Source organism: Anopheles ziemanni, chromosome X, assembly GCF_943734765.1.
Source record: "Anopheles ziemanni chromosome X, idAnoZiCoDA_A2_x.2, whole genome shotgun sequence".
Classification (NCBI taxonomy): Eukaryota; Metazoa; Arthropoda; class Insecta; order Diptera; family Culicidae; genus Anopheles; species Anopheles ziemanni.
The window spans coordinates 3,362,491-3,380,735 of record NC_080707.1 but is presented as its reverse complement, the minus strand read 5'-3'; the positions used below and the strand labels follow the sequence as shown (position 1 = coordinate 3,380,735).

The 18,245-nt window shown below is 53.6% G+C and overlaps 2 protein-coding genes across 3 annotated transcripts; one reads left to right on the top strand and one right to left on the bottom strand.

Annotated features, from left to right (window-relative positions):
* The first annotated feature begins 6,858 nt into the window (after positions 1 to 6,858).
* On the top strand, positions 6,859 to 8,916 carry LOC131290837 (UNC93-like protein). Of its 2 annotated transcripts, none has more exons than XM_058320020.1 (8): positions 6,859 to 6,888; positions 6,968 to 7,093; positions 7,180 to 7,585; positions 7,649 to 7,886; positions 7,948 to 8,249; positions 8,329 to 8,460; positions 8,521 to 8,717; positions 8,791 to 8,916. In XM_058320020.1, exons 1-8 carry the CDS (start codon positions 6,859 to 6,861, stop codon positions 8,914 to 8,916), a joined length of 1,557 nt encoding a protein of 518 aa, XP_058176003.1. The 2 variants fall into 2 exon arrangements, with proteins under 2 accessions (XP_058176003.1, XP_058176004.1); XM_058320021.1 differs by having other exon boundaries at positions 6,859 to 6,892; positions 6,981 to 7,093.
* Positions 8,917 to 10,109: 1,193 nt separating this feature from the next.
* LOC131290556 (uncharacterized) lies at positions 10,110 to 17,921 on the bottom strand. Its single transcript, XM_058319713.1, has 13 exons — positions 17,768 to 17,921; positions 17,442 to 17,695; positions 17,029 to 17,288; positions 16,684 to 16,949; positions 16,211 to 16,608; positions 15,619 to 16,138; positions 14,555 to 14,938; positions 14,251 to 14,484; positions 13,831 to 14,075; positions 13,549 to 13,772; positions 10,648 to 12,999; positions 10,211 to 10,577; positions 10,110 to 10,139 (listed from the first exon to the last, which is right to left on the bottom strand). The coding sequence occupies exons 1-13, from the start codon at positions 17,919 to 17,921 to the stop codon at positions 10,110 to 10,112; spliced, it is 5,688 nt and encodes a 1,895-aa protein (XP_058175696.1).
* Between the last annotated feature and the right edge of the window lie 324 nt (positions 17,922 to 18,245).

Below are 18,245 nucleotides of genomic sequence, written 5' to 3'. Positions count from 1 at the left end.
ATTCCCTTCACGAACTTCAAAATGACGTTACATTTTTTGGTAGCTTTTTGAAGTGCCTCACATTTTATTACCAGGTCGTTGTAAAGTGCTCACACAATTGTGCTACTTGAAAAGATGTTCTAAATTGAAACTACAATTATGGAGCAATCAGTAAGACGCGATAATCATGAGTATATATCATACAAACAGTAGAAAGCACAACAGTGTTGCATTGCAGACAAATAAAAACAAACTTGTTATACTTTCGTAAGAAATTGAAAAACGAATTTCGATTCCATTAGCTGGCTTAAGTGCATTTTATAAACAACTTCTACCAAATGATTTAGGTTTTTGATACCTTTTAAAAGAGCCAATTGCTTATACCAGGGGTCGGCAAACGTTTCCTTGAAAGAACCAGATGATACAAATGCTCTGGCTTATACAACTATGTTGTTAAAAATCAACCAGCTAACCTATGTTAAGAAGAAATGAGGTCTATGAGGTCAGAATAGTTTGACATCGCTCCTCTAGAACTTCTACCAGCTCCTTACGGTGCGGCTCTCTGATAGCGAGCGTCCTGAAGCAGTCGCAGAATGTTGGGCGTACTCATCCGCACCTCGCCACTCCGGAAATTCGCGTGCTCTGGTGGGATGCCACAGCTTTCGACCTCTCGAGGGCGTTATCTAGCGCTTGAGAGGATTTGCCCGGCGGAGAGATAAGAGGCGATCACCCTCATCGCTACCGAAATCCCCGCCTTGGGGGAGGGTGGAGCCTCCGTCCGATCGTCCGTGAGGGGAATCTCGAATGCACCGGCGAAATCCGCTCCCGGTTTGTAGAAACAACACCGGACCGGTTTGACGGCCGGTGTTGCTCCGTTACGCAAGCGAGCTGGCAGGACGAGAAGGGATGGGGGAGGGGGGGGAGGTAAAGGTGTGTAGGCCAACCTTCACCGAAATATACAAACAGCCAGGCAGCCCACCGCACTTGGCAGCTGTCACGTTCCAAGGCTTCTGCGTCACGACAGGCTCCCAGCTGGCGCTTGCGGGTGTGGCATGTGACTTCAGCACCGACGCAAATGCTAAGCTTCCACAGTGTAACGGGGGCCAGGACAGGCTAGCTGGAACGAGGATTTACCCGTCGGGCTAACCTTGCCCTGCCGACACCTCCGTATAGCCGGGGAGATAAGGTTGTCCATCAAAAGCTAGTACCTAGCGGAGATAGCTACCACCGTTCTTAACCTCTATGGTACTTCGTTGGTTCTACTTCGCTTACTTTGGATATCATGCATTGAATCTCCATCTTTAAAGAGGATAAATTTATTTATTTGCTTCCTTGTCCTACAAATGTCATGAGCTATTTACGGATTACATTTTGTTTGCATCAGAAATTTCTATTACACCGTAATGAAGATCTCGATGATATCTACATTGATCGCTTGAAGGAACCGGAGCGTTCTGCTGTCATAAGGGCTTCTTCCAATGTCCGGAAGCAGTATATCGTGCACGGGACACACTTGTTTACATCCACAAGGGACTACTATTCGAAAACACAGCAAATCCCTATTCCGTTGCACATCAAAACAAACCAGGTTCTAGCAGATCGCAATATGAGCTGTAAAGCCCACCTGAAAGGTTGGCTTTGTTGAGTCCTAATTTAGAACTTGTAGCTCCCCGCTTCTGGAGTGGTACCGCTGTCTCGGCGGGGTACATCGATGCAATCTGTGGTATTACGAACTAACATAAACAGCTTTAAGCCATCGCGATACAGCAGATTCTCGTGCAGATGTCCCTGAGAAGCTCTTACTCAGCTCGTTACAGTGTTTATCGCAAGTCCGTGTCAAGTGCTGTGTAGCAAAACTTCTGGATGCAGTTTTAGTGTATAACTCTAAAGGTACTATGGGTTCTGATGTGTTGCGGTTTAAGGTCGTCCACACCAGAGAAAACCTTTACACTCCACTGATGTTGACGAATCTTTTGTTTCATGATGATTCAGCGGGTTAAAGTTTGTGTTTGGCTGCGGTAATACGGACTTTTAGCTTTGGATAGTAGCCAGTATCTTCAGTATGCGGCCACTATAGAACCGTAACCTTAGACGTAATACCATTTCCGTTTTTTAACTATTTACCTCGGAGAGTATCTGTTTTGCATTAATCAGACGCAATTAGTCTGTAGAAGATGATTGGAAAGTTCTGGCCCAAGAACCTGAGGTAGCTCCGACCTTGTAAGAGTTCGGCCGAACTACTGTATGACGTAATAAGCTTGTGATACAAATCCTAGCCTTGCCCATGGACTGAAATATGTCAGTAAGGGAAGTGTGCAGAAGTGTTCTATGACCTCGTCTCCTCCATCTCCCAGCGTTAACGTCCTTGGAGTAGGCGAGGACTTGTGACCGGGAAGGCGCTGCACACTCGCAAAACAGATCAGCAGGTCCGTGTGACGAAAGCCATCGCATCATCAGCAGCAAATCACATGGCCGTCGTGTTTGCCGATGGCTTAGCCAAGACGGGGCCAGAGTCGCTGATCCTAAATGGGCCAATATTTATGGCACGCCAGCTCGCGTAGGAGAGCACACCCGAGCCCGGCCGGATGGGCTCCGAACAACAGAAAAACGGTAGCCCCACCAATAAACAACTCAAACCCGGACGTCTCCGGACATCTCTCTTGCTACCGGACGGAGTCGTCTCCGCGGCGGAGCTGCTGAAGGTAGTGGCGTCGGGAGTGGCACGTTACGCCGCGCTCTACACCTACACGCGCGCGGGAGGTGGGGAACAAAAAATGATCACACTGATGAGGCCCAGCGCTGGAGGGTTCAGTACCTCGCGGCCTATCATCTTCATGAGCTGCGATAGACGGGTGGCGATTACGGTTTAGTCGCTCGCGTGAAGTCGTCGCAGTTAGTCTTGCCAGGAGCCGAACGCTCAACCAGCTCCGGACGCCGTCACGTCCCGCTTTTCCAACCCCTTCCGTGTCCGGTGCCCGCTTTTCCGGTCGTTTTTTTCCCCCAGGTGGTTGTGAATGATCGGTGGTGTTGTCGCTACTCCGAACCAAACCTCCAATTACGCTCGCCCCGCCTTGTACGGTGTAAGTAGCACTGAGTGCCGATGATGTCCGCGTTGCGCGTTAACGCTTGCTACATTTGAGAGACTTTGTGCACGTGTACCTGTGTGCGTGTGTGTGAGAGTGTACGCGTGTGTGACCCTCAGAGGATCCTTTCGAAAGCTGGTGGAGAATAACACCAACCATCTTCAACCGGTACCGTAAGCACCGCTTCCCAAATCCCCGGGTGGTGAGTGACCGACGCTGCATAAGAGGTCCTTCTGAGCGGCGCGTCCTGAAGACACACAATCAAATCAGCTCCGTTTATCAACCACCAAATCCTTGGCCTATAGACGTACTTTACAGACTTTGGGCGACTATTTGGACTGTCTCCAAATATCCGGAGTAGGAACTCATTCCAGATGTTCTGCGGAATCGGGAGTTCACGAGTAGACGATTAGGGAGCGAAGGATCGGTAACGCTGTTCAACCATGGCAGCGTGCCATTGACCAGGTCGGGGCCAACTAGGTCCACCTTAAGCCACCCACACACACATACACACACTCTTACCGGTGCTGAAGAGACCTCACATGTCTCGCGCATGTCGCCGAACGTTGGCTAGAATATCAATTTATTTGGCATGGACGCAACGTCAAGCGAGCGTGTGGACCAACGAGGAGTAGGAGGAGAAGGAGGAGGAGGTCTGCAAGGGTGTGCGAAAGCAAACTGTCTCAGTGTGAGCGAAAAAATTGAACCTCAAAAGACGAATCAAAACGCGCGACGCGCGAAAGAATAATAAGTCATGGCAGTTGCCGCCTGCTCACGCCTGCCGTGCATGTTAATATGGTGTATTTATTTTATTTGCCTTATGCTGCGAGCTCAACCACCATCCCGTACCCATCACTGACCTTCCGCAAACAGCGCCGGCACCTTCCCCATCGCGGTCGCTCGCACGAGCCGGCAACCTTCACCCAATTCTGCACGTTGGCCGTTCCGCGACAGATCTCCTTCACGATCGCGTCGCCGACCGCTAACGGGGTGTTGCGCAGACCACCACCTTTCCACGACAAGTGTGTAGCAGTCCAGCTGGAACCCGGGAAGCCCACCGTACCCCTGTGGGAAAAGCAATCTTTATCACACGAAGCGTTTTGCGAAAGGAAGGCTAGAATCTGATCGTTTGTGTGTAGGGGAGCATGGGACATTACAGCATTCCTGACCGCGGACATGAAGCATTGAATCAGATGTGGTTCCAAATGCTACAACATTCCCGTTCAGCATGTCTTAATCTGGTTTTAGTAAAGAGCTTCTTGTTTCAAAATTCTTGAAACTTCCAAACAAAAACAGAAGAGAAGGAATAGATTAACGAAACCATTGGAATGAAGCAAAAGATTACTAATATTCGATACAAACCTTAGCAATGTACACAGTTTCGTCCGACAAAGTCAACTTTTAGACTAGCTTACGCTTTAAGTCTATTCGAATGGTGGTATTTCTTTTCCGTCCGTTCGTTTGTTGACGTTAGATTAATCATCGATCTCGAGGTTCTCGTGTGCAGAAATTCATCCGGATGAATCGCTGATAAAGCTGATTAACAGTGCACCGATCGGCTTTATCGATGTTTCGGAGCGGAAAACGAGCGAAGAACTTTGCAAAATTAGTCCGTTCTTTCGTTCTTTGCTTTGTGCTTGTGTTTACTTATCCAAGCCTAGCTCTTATGAGTCTTTTACCACTCATAAACACAAAATACAACTTTCCAGCATTTCGTTCCCATCCTCTTTTTGTTAATAATGCCCCATGTTACCCTACTTTCTCGCCATCGATCCGATCTTGGGGATCATTCGAGTTCAAAGAGTCACCAAAGGGAACGAAATGTGACCGAAACGATCGATGTGATCTACTCAGATCCGGCCCAGAAAACCCCAGTACACGCCATCAACGCTTGCGTTCTCGATGCTGTATCTTATCTGCATATAGCTACTTCTTGCTGGCTTATCTGCGACGCTCTGGGGGGAAAATTATGCCATTTCATGCCTGTGTGTTCTGGTGTTGGCTGGTTGGTGAGGTTAAGACGACTACTGTCGCGGGTGCTGTTTGGAATCAACGTTTTATCACTTGACATTAATTTCTCACAACGCGCCGTTTACGAGGTTCCCTTGACTTCGGGTCGGTTTTTGTGTGTGTGTGTGTGTGACGCCGTCTCGTGTCGGCGGGTTTGGGCTCCCGGAAACACTAATTACACATACACCAGGCGCACACACCTGTCCCTCCCTCCCCCCTCACCTCTTCCCTTCCTGCCTTGGTCGTAGAATGAATCAGATGTCTGATTAATCTTACCCCAGCTGACAACGCGGCATCATCTTCCCAGTAGCGACCCATATCGCTCCCTCCCCTGCCTATTTCCCCTTCCCCCCTCCTCCTACCCCTGTTGCGAAGTGAGCGCTCGCGACACGCCAATAATACGCCGCTCCGACCGCCCGCAAATTGTAGGAAAATTATAATGTCTTTTGTCAACTCGGTTGCATTGTCAATGCTGATGCTGCTGCTGCGAGTCCGATTCCATTCCCCAGGGCCAGCACCGGTGACCATCGACCATCTCTCCGCCCCCGCCACACCCCCGCTATCGTACACTCGTTCCGATTCTAATGGTTCCCAGGGTCCCATCGGCTTTTGTTTCGCGCTCTGTCAGCTCAGGGAAGTGAAAGAAAATTACATTAGTCCACAAACCGACACACTCACACTAATGCATACCGAGCGGCTGGGGTTGTCATTGGAGTCATTGAAAAGCAAAGCAAAAAACAAATGGCCGAACACACCTCGGTTTCCGGCAGCATCCCTCAGAACCACCAGACACTGAACAGAGTTCTCCTCTGACGCCGTGTCAGCTCCCGATACCTTCGATGTGTGTCCTCCCGAGAGGTTCTTTGGAAGTTCCTACCGCGGCCCGGAAGTGGACTGCCTCGGAAGGCGGGCAGGTGCCTGTCAAAGTCACTCATTCCTGGCATGCGCCATTTTATGATATGTTTGCTCAATGGGTGGTTGCGTTATTACTCCAATTATCTGCGATTAGTCTTTCATCTGTAATAGAACCAGTCCGCTTAGAATCCGGACCTATCACGAATTACTTTGGCGAGAGCCGCAACATGTTAGACAATCCAATTAAAGGTATTCCTATACACACTCAGTATTAAATCTATCAACTACTGCAGGTGGTGACCCTGAGCGGGGTTTTCTGTCTACAAATACATTGTTCTGAGCCATAGCCACCACGTTTTTGGAATATCTGTAATCCAAATAATGGTCAAACACATTGAAAACAGGTTAAGTTCGCTGATTTCATTACCTTCAGACCTTACTTGAACCTCTACGAGCTTGAAGCAAGACTTCATCGCGTTTGATAACCACAACGTTTGGTTATAGCTTGGTGTTAGCTAGTTTTTGGCTATGATTGAGTTCTCACGCTTGACTTTATCGACCTAAACAGCCTGGCAATCCAAGTTTTGCGAACAATGTTTGGGTTTTCAACTTCTTTAGAACCTAAGGCGGAATATGACGTTTGGAATGCTATACGCTGCTTCTTACAACTCAGGCCGGAGTATCGGTTTTCAGTTGGGACTTGAACAATTGCAACTATCCCAAAAGAGAAGGTTGTTGTATGAACATATATTTTGATCAAAAATTGACATAACCTACCAGTAGAGGCGCTGCCACAGGATGGATAAAGTCAGGATGAATCAAGCGAGCGCATGCAATAAGCAAAAGTATTCCATTTGGTCAGAGTACTGAATGTTTTTTTCCCCCTTTCCTTAGGCCGCTGGAAATCTGGTGCAAATAAGAGCATACCACAATGCACGGTGGCGGAGTCGACACCGACAAGGTAGGCAAGGGCGCACGCAAAAGACCCGTCCAAATACAAATCTCATGTTGCTCCTCCCTCGTTGCACTCCTCCGAACAGCACAATGGGGCAGACTCGGCGTCCCTGCGTGAGAAGGTGAAGCTGCGGCGCGGCGAAAAGTGGCGCATCCTCAAGAACATCATCACCGTGTCGTTCGCCTTCATGGTGCAGTTTACAGCGTTTCAGGTAGTTGTCGCACTCGAGATATGCTCGAGAGATGTTGAGGTAGAGCCACCAGACATAACGACGTGCTGCTTGTTCGATTGTTTCAGGGTACCGCCAATCTGCAGTCGTCGATCAACGCCAAGGATGGGCTCGGCACGGTGTCGCTCAGTGCCATCTACGCGGCGCTGGTCGTGTCCTGCATCTTCCTGCCGACGCTGGTGATTCGCAAGCTGACGGTCAAGTGGACGCTCTGCGTGAGCATGCTGTGCTACGCCCCGTATATAGCGTCGCAGTTCTACCCGCGGTTCTACACGCTGGTGCCGGCCGGCATCCTGCTCGGCCTTGGTGCCGCCCCGATGTGGGCCAGTAAGGCGACCTACCTAACCCAGCTAGGCCAGGTCTACGCCAAGCTCACCGACCAGTCGGTAGAGGCGATCATTGTGCGCTTCTTCGGGTTCTTCTTCCTCGCCTGGCAGACGGCGGAACTGTGGGGCAACCTGATCTCCAGCCTCGGTAAGGTGTTGCTGGTTGGCGATGGTCTCCCCCTCCACTAACCTCCATCTCTTGCTCTTTCAGTGCTCTCGAGTGGTGCGCACGGAGCCGTATCTTCCGTCTCGTCCAACGGGTCCGAACCGCACGAGGACATCGACAGCCTGTCGGCGTGCGGTGCCAACTTCTGCGTCGTCGAAACGTCGGACAATGCCAACCTGCAGCGGCCTCCCGATTCGGAGATCTTCGAAATCTCCGCCATCTACCTGTCCTGCATCGTCGCCGCTGTTGTTATCATTGCGGTGTTCCTGGATCCCCTATCAAGGTACGTGTCGGTGTGTGTGGAGCCTTCTCAGACCCCTTGCACTCAACTCCAAACGTTTCAGATATGGTGAGCGTCGACGCGGTTCGATCTCGGCTACCGAAATCTCCGGCATGCAGCTCCTGTCGGCCACCTTCAAGCAGCTCAAGAAGGTGAACCAGCAGCTGCTGATCCTCATCACCGTGTTCATCGGTATGGAGCAGGCGTTCATCGGTGCCGACTTCACGCAGGCGTACGTGTCGTGTGCGCTCGGCATCCACCAGATTGGCTACGTGATGATCTGCTTCGGCGTGGTGAACGCGATCTGCTCCATCATTTTCGGCTCAGCGATGAAGTACATCGGCCGGGTGGTCATCATCATCTTAGGTCAGTTTTCGCTCTACTCTCACAAGTTTGTGCGAGCTCCTGAACTGAACTGTCAATCGCTGTTGTGTTGTCGTTGCAGGTGCGATCGTACATGGAGGCTGTATCATCTACCTGCTCTACTGGCGACCGCATCCAGATCATCAGATCGTCTTCTTTATCCTCTCCGGCCTGTGGGGGATCGGGGATGCCGTCTGGCAGACGCAGATTAATGGTAAGCACATAGTAAACATAGACCTCAGCTACGGTCTACAAAACCTACGTCCTCCCTCAGGTTTGTACGGAGCACTCTTCCGCCGGAACAAGGAAGCTGCCTTCTCGAACTACAGGCTGTGGGAGTCGGTTGGTTTCGTCATCGCCTACGCCTACTCGACGCAGCTCTGCGCACGCATGAAGCTGTACCTGCTGTTCGGCGTTCTAGTGTGCGGCATGATCGGCTACACCATCGTCGAGATCCGCCAGCTGAAGAAGGTAAGGCAATGTTCGGGTGGTGCCGGTCTTTCAGCTATATAACCGCGCCATTTGCACTCGTCTGCTTCACCAGGAGAAACGATTGAAGGAGCTCGAGGAGATCCCCAAGCAGCAACAGACGGAAGCCGACCGCAAGGCCATCGAAGACGACGACGAGAAGGACGAGCTGGAGGAGGACATCGTTGTGACGCATCTGTAGAGTACCAAGTGCACCGGGCACCCAACAGCACCGGCATCTTACCGTCATCTTACCCACAAACACCACCACCAACACCCGATCCTCCCAACTCGCCCCCGTGTGCAGGCACCGTTGCGTTAACCCTTACCGCTATACCAATATACCAATGTCAATCAATCATGTTCCACGCTACTTTCACGCGGTATCGCACCCGATACGCGGTCAGTACGATTTGTTCGCAGGTATGTATGTTAAGTGGAATCTAGTAAAAATATATAGGTAACAACGATTTCGACAACTATCCTTCCTGCCGTTTCCCTTCCGAATTTTCCTTCTTCCCTCGTCGTTTTTTGTTCGCTTGCGCCTGCAGGTAGGCAACCGGCCCGACATGGTTGCTGTGACGCGCTGCACAGTGGATGAGATCGGGCCAATTGCCGGGATTAAACAGCATCGACGATGTTAATTATAATCACATTATTTCAGGCCATTAAAAGTTGCGATTTACCAATAACTCAATCGTTTTGAATCAAAATCAAAACCCAACGAATTGCTTTATACGCTTTCGTTGGAAATAATAATGCTAGTTGAAATATAATTATTATCTAATATAGTAATTTGACAGCTTGATAGTTCCTATCACAAATAAAGCTTGAGAAGGCAAGATGCTTCCACAAACTTCGCTTTCTCTGATCTCGAAGTCGATTTACACTGCTCGCGTACTCGTCTCCAATGTATGCTTTTTAATGGAGGCGCCCAGTAGGTGGTAAACTCTACTTGTAAATATGGGAATGCACAAGATAACAACCTAAAATAATGGCATAAAGTTAAAAGTATATTTACAGCAACGAATTCCAAACTGGACAGCTCAGCAGAGTTCAAATAGAAGACATTTATATGTTTTTTTGTGAAGCATAGTTTTAAATATTTATTTTAATATACCTGTGCACTGCACATTACCTATAAAGATATTTTGTATAGGGCCGGTTTATTCATAATCACAATATTTCATGCCATTCAAATTTACAGGCATAATAAATTATGGATTTGATTGATCCATCAAACCAACAAACATATCTAACAAACAAACACGCAACGCTTCCGTGCCGTACGACGAGAAAGTAGTATCGGCAGCTGGGTAGCAAACGTAACAAACAACAGTTTGAAGCATCCGGCTGGGTGGGGCAACGCCTTCGGTTAAAAATGTCACCCGTGTGCTAAGGCAGGATATCCTTCCGCGTCCAACCCTAAAACAGAAGCGGGCAAGTGGTTAAGGATTGATTTTACCCGGCCGATGAAAGTGGAAAGGAATGCTCACCTCGACGGAGTTGTACGCGTAGCGGTGTACTCGGTTGGTGCCGGCGCTCTTCAGCAGCAGCGTTGTTCCGTCGGCTGCGACGTCCATGGCGGTCACCGGTGCGCCAGTGCTGATGGTCTGGAAGTGGTGGAAGCCGTCGCTAGGGGTTTCCACGTCGAGCCGGAAGATGCGCACCACCCGCCCGACGGTGACGGTCGCATCCGGAGAGGTAGAAGTGGGGACGTTGGTACAGGTGGAACTGGCGAGCATCAGTTCGGCGCTTCCGAGCCCAGCGGGCTGGAGAAGTCGCACGTGGTGGCAGCCGGAACCACCGGCCATTGTCGAAGGGAGCGCAAGCGGAAGCAGGAGTCCCCGCGGAACGTCGTACCTGAGGAAGAGGGTGGAGTTACACATAGGATCAGGTCAAAAGCGAAAGTGAAAGAAACTAAAGGACTTACCGCCAGGCCGCATGTTGGTGGTCCCGCACTTGGATGACGATAAGTACGACCGTCTGGTTGAGGGGCGCGGCGCCGACCACCTCCACGCAGCTAGTGCTTCCCTCCAGAGCGTGCAAGCGCTGTTCGACGGCGGTCCGATTCGATGTGGGGGAGGTGAGGGCGACCACCAGCGCGTGCTCGTCATCGGAGCAGGTCACCCGAAGCAGCAGCGGATTGCGTTCGCCAGGAAGTAGTACTTCCCCAGGCACGGTGGCACCGCTTCCGCTGGCCACCCGTGGACGGGTTTGCCGGTTCCAGGCCGCAGCGGGCAGATAGGAGAGGGGCGGTGTCAGCAGCTCCATCGCCGCCAGCGGAGTGTGCGTTCTTTGGCGGTGTTGGTGCTGGAGGTGGTGAATGTTGGACGAGCCCGTGCGGCTGTGGTAGAGCGTGCGGGTGTGCAGGCCACCGGGTAGGTGCACGGGGGCGTTGAAGACCGTCGCCTCGAGCGGTTCGTCGGCCGACGGGTCGGCAGCTGGGAGTGGTCCCAGCAGCGTGCGCTTCAACAACGCCAGCTTGGCTCCGTTGAGGTGCTGCAGCGAGAGTGGCCCGCCGAGGTGGAGCGCGCGGAAGTGCTTCGGGCCGGTCACCGTCTGGTGGGTGGCGTTGGCGGTGGCACGCAGCACGAGCTCCCCGAGCGCCAGCCCGTTGATGTGGTGCAAGATCGTACCGCGGCCGGCCAGCTGCAGGTCGGACACCGTAAGCGTGCCCAGCAGGTCCTGGATGGGGTGCGGCGTGGCGGGGGCCGAGTGGCGCCGGGCAAACGCGTGGAAAAAGCCGTCCAGCGGCACGCGGTTGAGGTGCACCGCCGTCAGCAGCCGCTCGATGGTGAGGGGCGCGACGGTGAAGTGTAGGGCCAGGTCGGGGCAGGCCGCCGGGTGGGAGCAGAAGGCGAGCGCACGCCACCCACCGCCACCGTCGAGCGTAACGTTGTGGGCGGCGATTCCGGCCGGTGGGAAGCGTTTTTCGGCCGCGATCGGACGCGGCCGGGACTTCCGGAACAGGTTGGCGCTTGGGCCGAGCCGGTCGGCCAGGTTCACACCGGCGACGGTGCGGGCGGTGAGTGGGGAGTGCTGCGGGAAGTGCAGATCGCCACGTACGACGGTCGTATCCGGCGCCAGCAGAACCTGAGCGTGCTCGAACACAACGGGCGGCGTTTCCGGCGAGCTTCCGGTGCGACGGCGGAGGCACCGTTTGGCGATCCGTTCGATCCGCGCCGGTCCGAGCGGGGTGGAGCTGTTGGCGAAGTGGACGTGCGGCGTGTCGAAGACGAGCAGGCCCGTGATGAGGCGCTCCGTGTTGGGGCCGGGAGCGAGCAGGAGCTCGTGCAGGATGTGGCCGGCGTCCCGGACGCGCCCGTACACAGTTCCGTGGCAGCGCAGGAGTGCGATCGCGGACTGGCCTCGGTGGTGCGCGCTATTCACGTACGCCTCGAAGGCCCATCCGGCACGCTCCGGCCACACCAGATCCGACACCAGCAGCCGCTCGACGAACAGCTCGCTCTGGAGCAGGAGCGCCGCGTCGGAGTGCAACGCCAGGCGGGCGAGGGCGACCCGGTTGAGCACCTTCGCCGTGAGGTAGCCGGCGCCGACCGAGCCGAAGGTCCAGCGAGCGTCGATGCTCTGCGGGGCGACGGATCCGCGAGTCACGAGTCGCCCGAGCAGAGCTGCCTCGCGCCCACCGATCGTTCCGGCGACTCGCAGCGCTCCGCTCACGGTGAGCGAACGCTCCAGGCGCTTCACGCCCCCAATGGAGCGGGCTCCCTCGCGCTTGGGCACCGTTTCGCGCAGCAGTCGCTCCACCGGACACAGGTTGATGCTGCCGACGTGTGCGGCCGCGATGTGCTGCACCTGACCGGGCACCACGATGCGGGCCGAGCGAGCCATCGCTCCGGAGCTACTCGTCGGAGCGCCCTCGGCCGAGGCAAAGCGGTGTATGAAATCGCCCAGAGGATGCTCGCCGGCGGTCGCCTGCCGGAGGACGTGCGCATTGGCCACCTCCAGCGAGTCCAGCTGCAGCGCGCGGAAGTGCCGCCGGCTCAGGACAGCGGGTTTGGCCAGCTCGGACAGCTCGTAGGCGGTGCGTCCGTTGATTCGACTCACTCGCAGCGGGCCTCGCACGTGAACGGCCGTGTCGAGCAGCACCGTCCGGCCTAGCAGGGCCTTCGGAGCGGCCGGCGGAAGTGGCATCGACGCACCGGAGCGATGCTGCTTGCGCAACAGCACATCCGGATTGAATGCCTCGCCAACGAAGCGGGTGTGCAGGTGCCCGACTCGGAGCGTCCCGACAAAGTTTCGTACGTTGCACACCTTCACGCTGGAGGGTCCGAGGAAAAGAGCGAGGGAAAACCATTAACAATCACGCGTAACCTCAACAAACAGTACACAACAATCTGCGGATGTTCCCGTATTCAATGCCCTATTTCTTGGTGTACTTATTCCAAACGTCCCTAACTGTCATCTTCAATAGATCCTGTGCTCTGGAAACAAAAACAACATGGTTTTTCCCGTCTACAAGAAGTCCGACAGAACCTATCGTGGTTCGGAGAGTTCGTGGATTCATTGCTCCGGAGCAACGTTGGGTTTATGTGCGGAATTAAACTTTCCTCATCGCGAAAAGAGACTTTAAAGATGGCTATCACACAGACGTCAATACCATAAACATCCTTGGTGAAGATTGTGACTTGAAATTGTACTTCGATAGGTACAGCTTGCCACGAAACACTCCGGAATGTTGCGTGGCTTTTCGTCAAAGTATTTAGTGCTCGTGATAGGTATGCCAGGGCTCCGATGTTCGGATGTAGATATGGATGCTATTTACGGAGGTGTGAAACATGTATGTTCTGCAAAGGTTCGGGTGCCTTACCGTGCGTTCAGATCGACGCGACTACGCTTAATCGAGTGCAGCCGCTTGGAGATGCGCGCCGGGCGAACGTGGCCCTGGACGGTGGCGTCCTGCAGGTACAGCGCGTTCTGCCAGCTGCGATGGGTCAGGCTGAACTGCCACAGGGCCGCTCCGTTCAGCGTGTTGGCGAACAGGTACTGAAACAGCGCGGTACGGTACGGCGCCACCGGGGCCTGCTCGAGAACCTACGGGGAGAGAGGCCAGTTTTCAGCAAAGTCGTGGTCAAGTCACAAACCAACCAACCTGCCGCTCGGTGCGCAGGAGGAACTGCTGGTACGGTTTGCTCGAAACCGTGCGCTCCAGGATGGTTACGTTCGGCGCATTAATCGTGGCCGTATGCAGCCGGAGGGATCCGTTGAGCAGCACCTTGCCGCGGTAGAGCTGGCGGAAGTCACCGGGTCGGGTGCCGATGTGGGGCGCAAACTGTTGTTCCGCGTGGTTCGCGATCAGATCGCCGAGGATGACCATTTTCTCGGCCCGAACGGGAGCTGCAGGGGGTGGATGCGGTACATATAGCATTGTCTTTAACTAACGTTTTGGTTTGTTGGTACAATACAGGAGTATTTCACTCTGTATCACTTATGGTGTGCTCCATTTAAGAAGTCACTCTGACACAACACCACTGGTCAGATGTCTTTGATGAAAAGAAGAAATGGGTCTTACCCTTGGTAAGCAAGCTTGCCGTCTGGTGTGAGGTCGTTGACGCGTAGTTCGCCAGCGGTTCCCCGTTCACCTGCTGCACCTGCAGGCTGTGGGTGAATCCTTTGCTCACGAACATCGGCCCGGTAATCGTTTGATTGGTGACACGGTCCAGCAGCTCCGCCCTCGGGACCTCGTTGAGCGTCCCTGCGTACTGTAGGTTTTTCACGCACACCGGTCCGGTCAGTAGCAAATTTCCTGCAACACCGAGAGAAGTTAGAATGGTCGCCCTCTCGATAAGGGAACGGAAACCGGAACAATCCCCTACCTCGCACATGCTGAATCGGTTGGTATGCCGACACGAGCCGTTGCAGGGGGAACCCGTTCAGCGTGTGCCGGACGAGCACGTTCCGGCTGCGGCACACGTCGGTCTTGATGGCGATGCCGTCGCTCGCGGACCGCAGCCCAGACTCGATGATTTCCGCCGCCAGCGGTTCGCCGTTGAAGCGGTGCGCGTTCAGCCGGTAGGATTTAACGCTGCGGAACACCTTATGCCCGTGGTAGCCGTGGGTTACCCCGTCCAGCAGCGCCTGCCGGTTCGGCAGCGGCATATGATTGATCTGACCTAGCTCCACCCGAACTGAGCCCGCACTGAGCGTGTTCAGCTGCACACTCCCCGGCAGAACGTTCATTTTGGACCGCCGCACAAACCCTACAAAGATATTTGTACTTTAAAGCACTTCTTCCATCCTTTTCTTAAACTCTCTTTTAAAATGTAGACAGAATAGAAAACTCATCAGGGGGTTAATAATTACATCGGTTAATGATAAATTATAAAGAAAATTAAAAACAATACAATTTAACTCGGCGAAAAGTTTTTGTTAAACGAACCTGTTTAGCTCGTAACATGTTTCACTGCTGTGTTCAAATGCTATGTATTTAAAAAAAATCATTTTTGAACGATTTGATTGAACGAACCAATTGAAAACATACACATCTTTTATAGCCTTTACTAAAAAAGATTACGTGTTAAAAACTTTCGTAAAGGAACATAAAATCTCTGTGATAAAATAAAGAGATCCCTTGATGTTGAAATTCATCGCAAAAAGATAAATAAAAGTCAACAAATGAATGTACAACGTTGGCAATAAGATAGTATTCTAAAAAAATACGAATGTGTAGATGTAGTACAACCGAATACAAATGGGAAGAAGGAAATGATTGTAAGAAATAAGAGAAAAATCAATCAAGCGAATAGTTGTAAGTTTCTAAAATTAAGACAAGGTCACAAAAAAATCTTTCCTCCAATTCGTTTTCAAAAGTCGACAGTTTAACGGACTTTACGTTGATAATGCCAGTTCGTTTGAGCTGTTGGGGTGAGTGTGCACTTACGCTGACTCAGCGTCGAGTCGGAGATGATTTCCCTGGCCCTCAGCACGCGCGGAGCGGAGGAAGCCGTGGCGCGCTTGGCAACCCGCCCCAGCCCGTGCCTCCGGGCGCTTTCGTCGAGCGAGTTGACGGCCCGAATCTTGGAGCTGCGCGTACGCACGTCGCCGGCCACGTGCAGATCGCCCTGGATTTCGGTGCGCTCGCGGTTCAGCAGCAGCACCTGGTTCAGGTCGGCGGCCATCCGGAAGTGGCGCAGTAGCAGCGTGTGCCCGTTGAGGACGGTGCGCGTCGGTGGAAGCAGCAGGGCGGGCTTGTCGTGCGTCACGGCCACGCTGCCCAGCAGGGCGGTTGGGTGGAGGCGCGCGGACAACCCGGCACCGGTTTGGGCGAGCTTATCGAACACCAGGTTCTTGCGGGACAGCTGGGCGCGTATCAGGTCGATCCACTTTTTCCGTTCGTTCGTGTCGTGCTTCAGCCGGTCCAGGCAGCTGGCGAGTGCCCGGAAGCCTTGCTCCTGAGCTGTGTGTGAGGGAGGTAGAAACGGGAACGGGGAGGGGGAATAAGAAAGCGCTCTTCAGCAGCACACCGGTTGCATACCTTCTGCCGCCCGGGCCACACTCTTCACGGTCAGGTGGTAAATCTTGAGTGCCGTCCCGTTCGCTACGGAGCAGGAAAATTCCGTCGCCAGCGCCACCTCGTTCTCGGTGTCGGTGCGCATACCGTACAGCCGTGTCAGCGGGCCACCCGCGTCCTGTGCCGGCACGAGCTGCGTGGTGGCCTCCGATTGACGAGCGCTACTGCGCACGGTAAAGGGCGACTCCACGCGCAACAGCTGCTGCTTGCCACTCTGAAACAGGCGCACCGTACCATCGAGGGCGACCGCCAGCGTACTGTCCCAGTATGCGACGGCCGTTATCTGACCCGGCCGGTACGGCACCTTGCGTAGCCGCACGAACTTACCCTCCGCGTCCCACTGGTACAGGTACGATTTGTCTACGCGCGGAGGGAAACAAAGTTGGAAAAGTGTAAGCTAGGAGTGGATAACGAGCACAGGTTGCGTGAACCGACCATTGCTGACGTGACGAATGAGGTACAGCTCGGCACCGAGCGCGAACGAATGCAGCGGGCTGGACAGGAAGAACATCTCCTGCACCTTGACGGGGCGCTCGGCCGCATCGAGCAGCAGCACGTGGACCAGCGAGCGCTCCGGCAGCGGCGCATAGTCCACCACCAGCAGCAGCAGCGTGCTCGGGCAATGACACTGCACGTCATCGATCGATACGATCTCCTTGGTGCTCTCGAGCGAAAAGTATGACTGCATCCACCGGTAAACGCTGGCGAGAACACCAAAACCCCGGAACCGTTAAAGCGAGCCGCACGGACACATGGCAAAACCATCACCAAAAAACCTACCGAATTTTACCCAAATTGCCGTACGTCACGATCGTCACCAGGTAAATGTTTCCGTTGCACTCGAGCAGCCGAGCCTTCGATACCGTGCCCGAGTATTTGATACGCTGTACGGGTTGCGCGGAGTGAACCATTTTGGAGGGCACCTCCGACGACGACGACGACGACGATCCGCCACCGTTCGCCAGGTATACGTTGTGCCACTGGTCGGTGGTAACGACGAACAGCACGTACTCCTTCTCACCGAGCTGCACCTCGAGCACCTGGATGGCGAGCCAAACCAATTTCGATAAAAACAATTTCGAATTAACTCCAGAGATTGTAGTAACGCTGGTGACCGGCCGAAAAGAAAAACAATGCCAACGAGTGCGATCGTTGCACCTAACCTCACAATAGCACCCATCCCTATGGCTTACCTGCAGCATTCGAGCCTCCTCGTAGCGCTTCGGCAGCGTGCAAACGGGCATCCGTTTCGTTCCGAGCCCGTCGGTGTCGATACGGTGCAGACCGGCAGCATCGAGCAGGAACAGCTCCGAGCTTCGCGCTGATCGTTCGAACAAGAATGGCCGCTCGAGCTGACACGCCAACCCGCCACCGCCCGTCACCGGCTCGTCCGCTGGAGCGCTCCGGGCGTTCACCCCGGGCGTCGTCGTCGTCGACACCGCGTCATCTATGGCGGAAAGGGAGCACGAGCGCCGTCAACACTTTGCCATTCCATCGTTCAGCCCGTGCGTGCACTTACCTCGCACGGTGATCGCCGTGACCGGATCGTTGAGCAACAGGGCACCCAGTAGCACCACGGCCGCCACGGGTGCACATCCATTCTTCCATCGGCTTAACCAACTACCTTTCCTCCGCACACCACACACCACCGTGAGCTCGTGCGTTTCGACCATCATCTCACAGCACCTCACCGGACACTACTGGACACCACACCGCAGCCGGTGCTTTCTAAACTGGATGCCTGATCGCTGCTCCAACCCGAAGGACGGAGGAGCCAAGCGAGACACATATTGTGCTGAGTGCTCTAGATCATTAGCATCACTTTCCTGCAGTGGTTCCCAGCCCAGGTTTTATACCACTCCCTGGTTAAGGTAACGTGAACAAACATGCGCAGGTGAAGCAACTATCTATTTAGAGCAAAATATAAAATTATCTCAGTGCTATGCAGTGGCAGATCTACTTGGAATTTCGTCTCGTCACTTCAAGTGGAAAATCAC

Excerpts from the sequence above, each read along its gene's own strand:
- LOC131290556 (XM_058319713.1), bottom strand. The coding sequence starts at position 17,921 with ATGGTCGAAACGCACGAGCTCACGGTGGTGTGTGGTGTGCGGAGGAAA. Across the intron at positions 16,950-17,028 it reads GGCAATTTGGGTAAAATTCG|CGTTTACCGGTGGATGCAGT; the intron begins GTAGGTTTTTTG and ends TGTTCTCGCCAG. Across the intron at positions 10,140-10,210 it reads ACGCGTACAACTCCGTCGAG|GGTTGGACGCGGAAGGATAT; the intron begins GTGAGCATTCCT and ends CTTCTGTTTTAG.
- LOC131290837 (XM_058320020.1), top strand. The coding sequence starts at position 6,859 with ATGCACGGTGGCGGAGTCGACACCGACAAG. Across the intron at positions 6,889-6,967 it reads GCGGAGTCGACACCGACAAG|CACAATGGGGCAGACTCGGC; the intron begins GTAGGCAAGGGC and ends TCCTCCGAACAG. Across the intron at positions 7,887-7,947 it reads TTCCTGGATCCCCTATCAAG|ATATGGTGAGCGTCGACGCG; the intron begins GTACGTGTCGGT and ends CAAACGTTTCAG.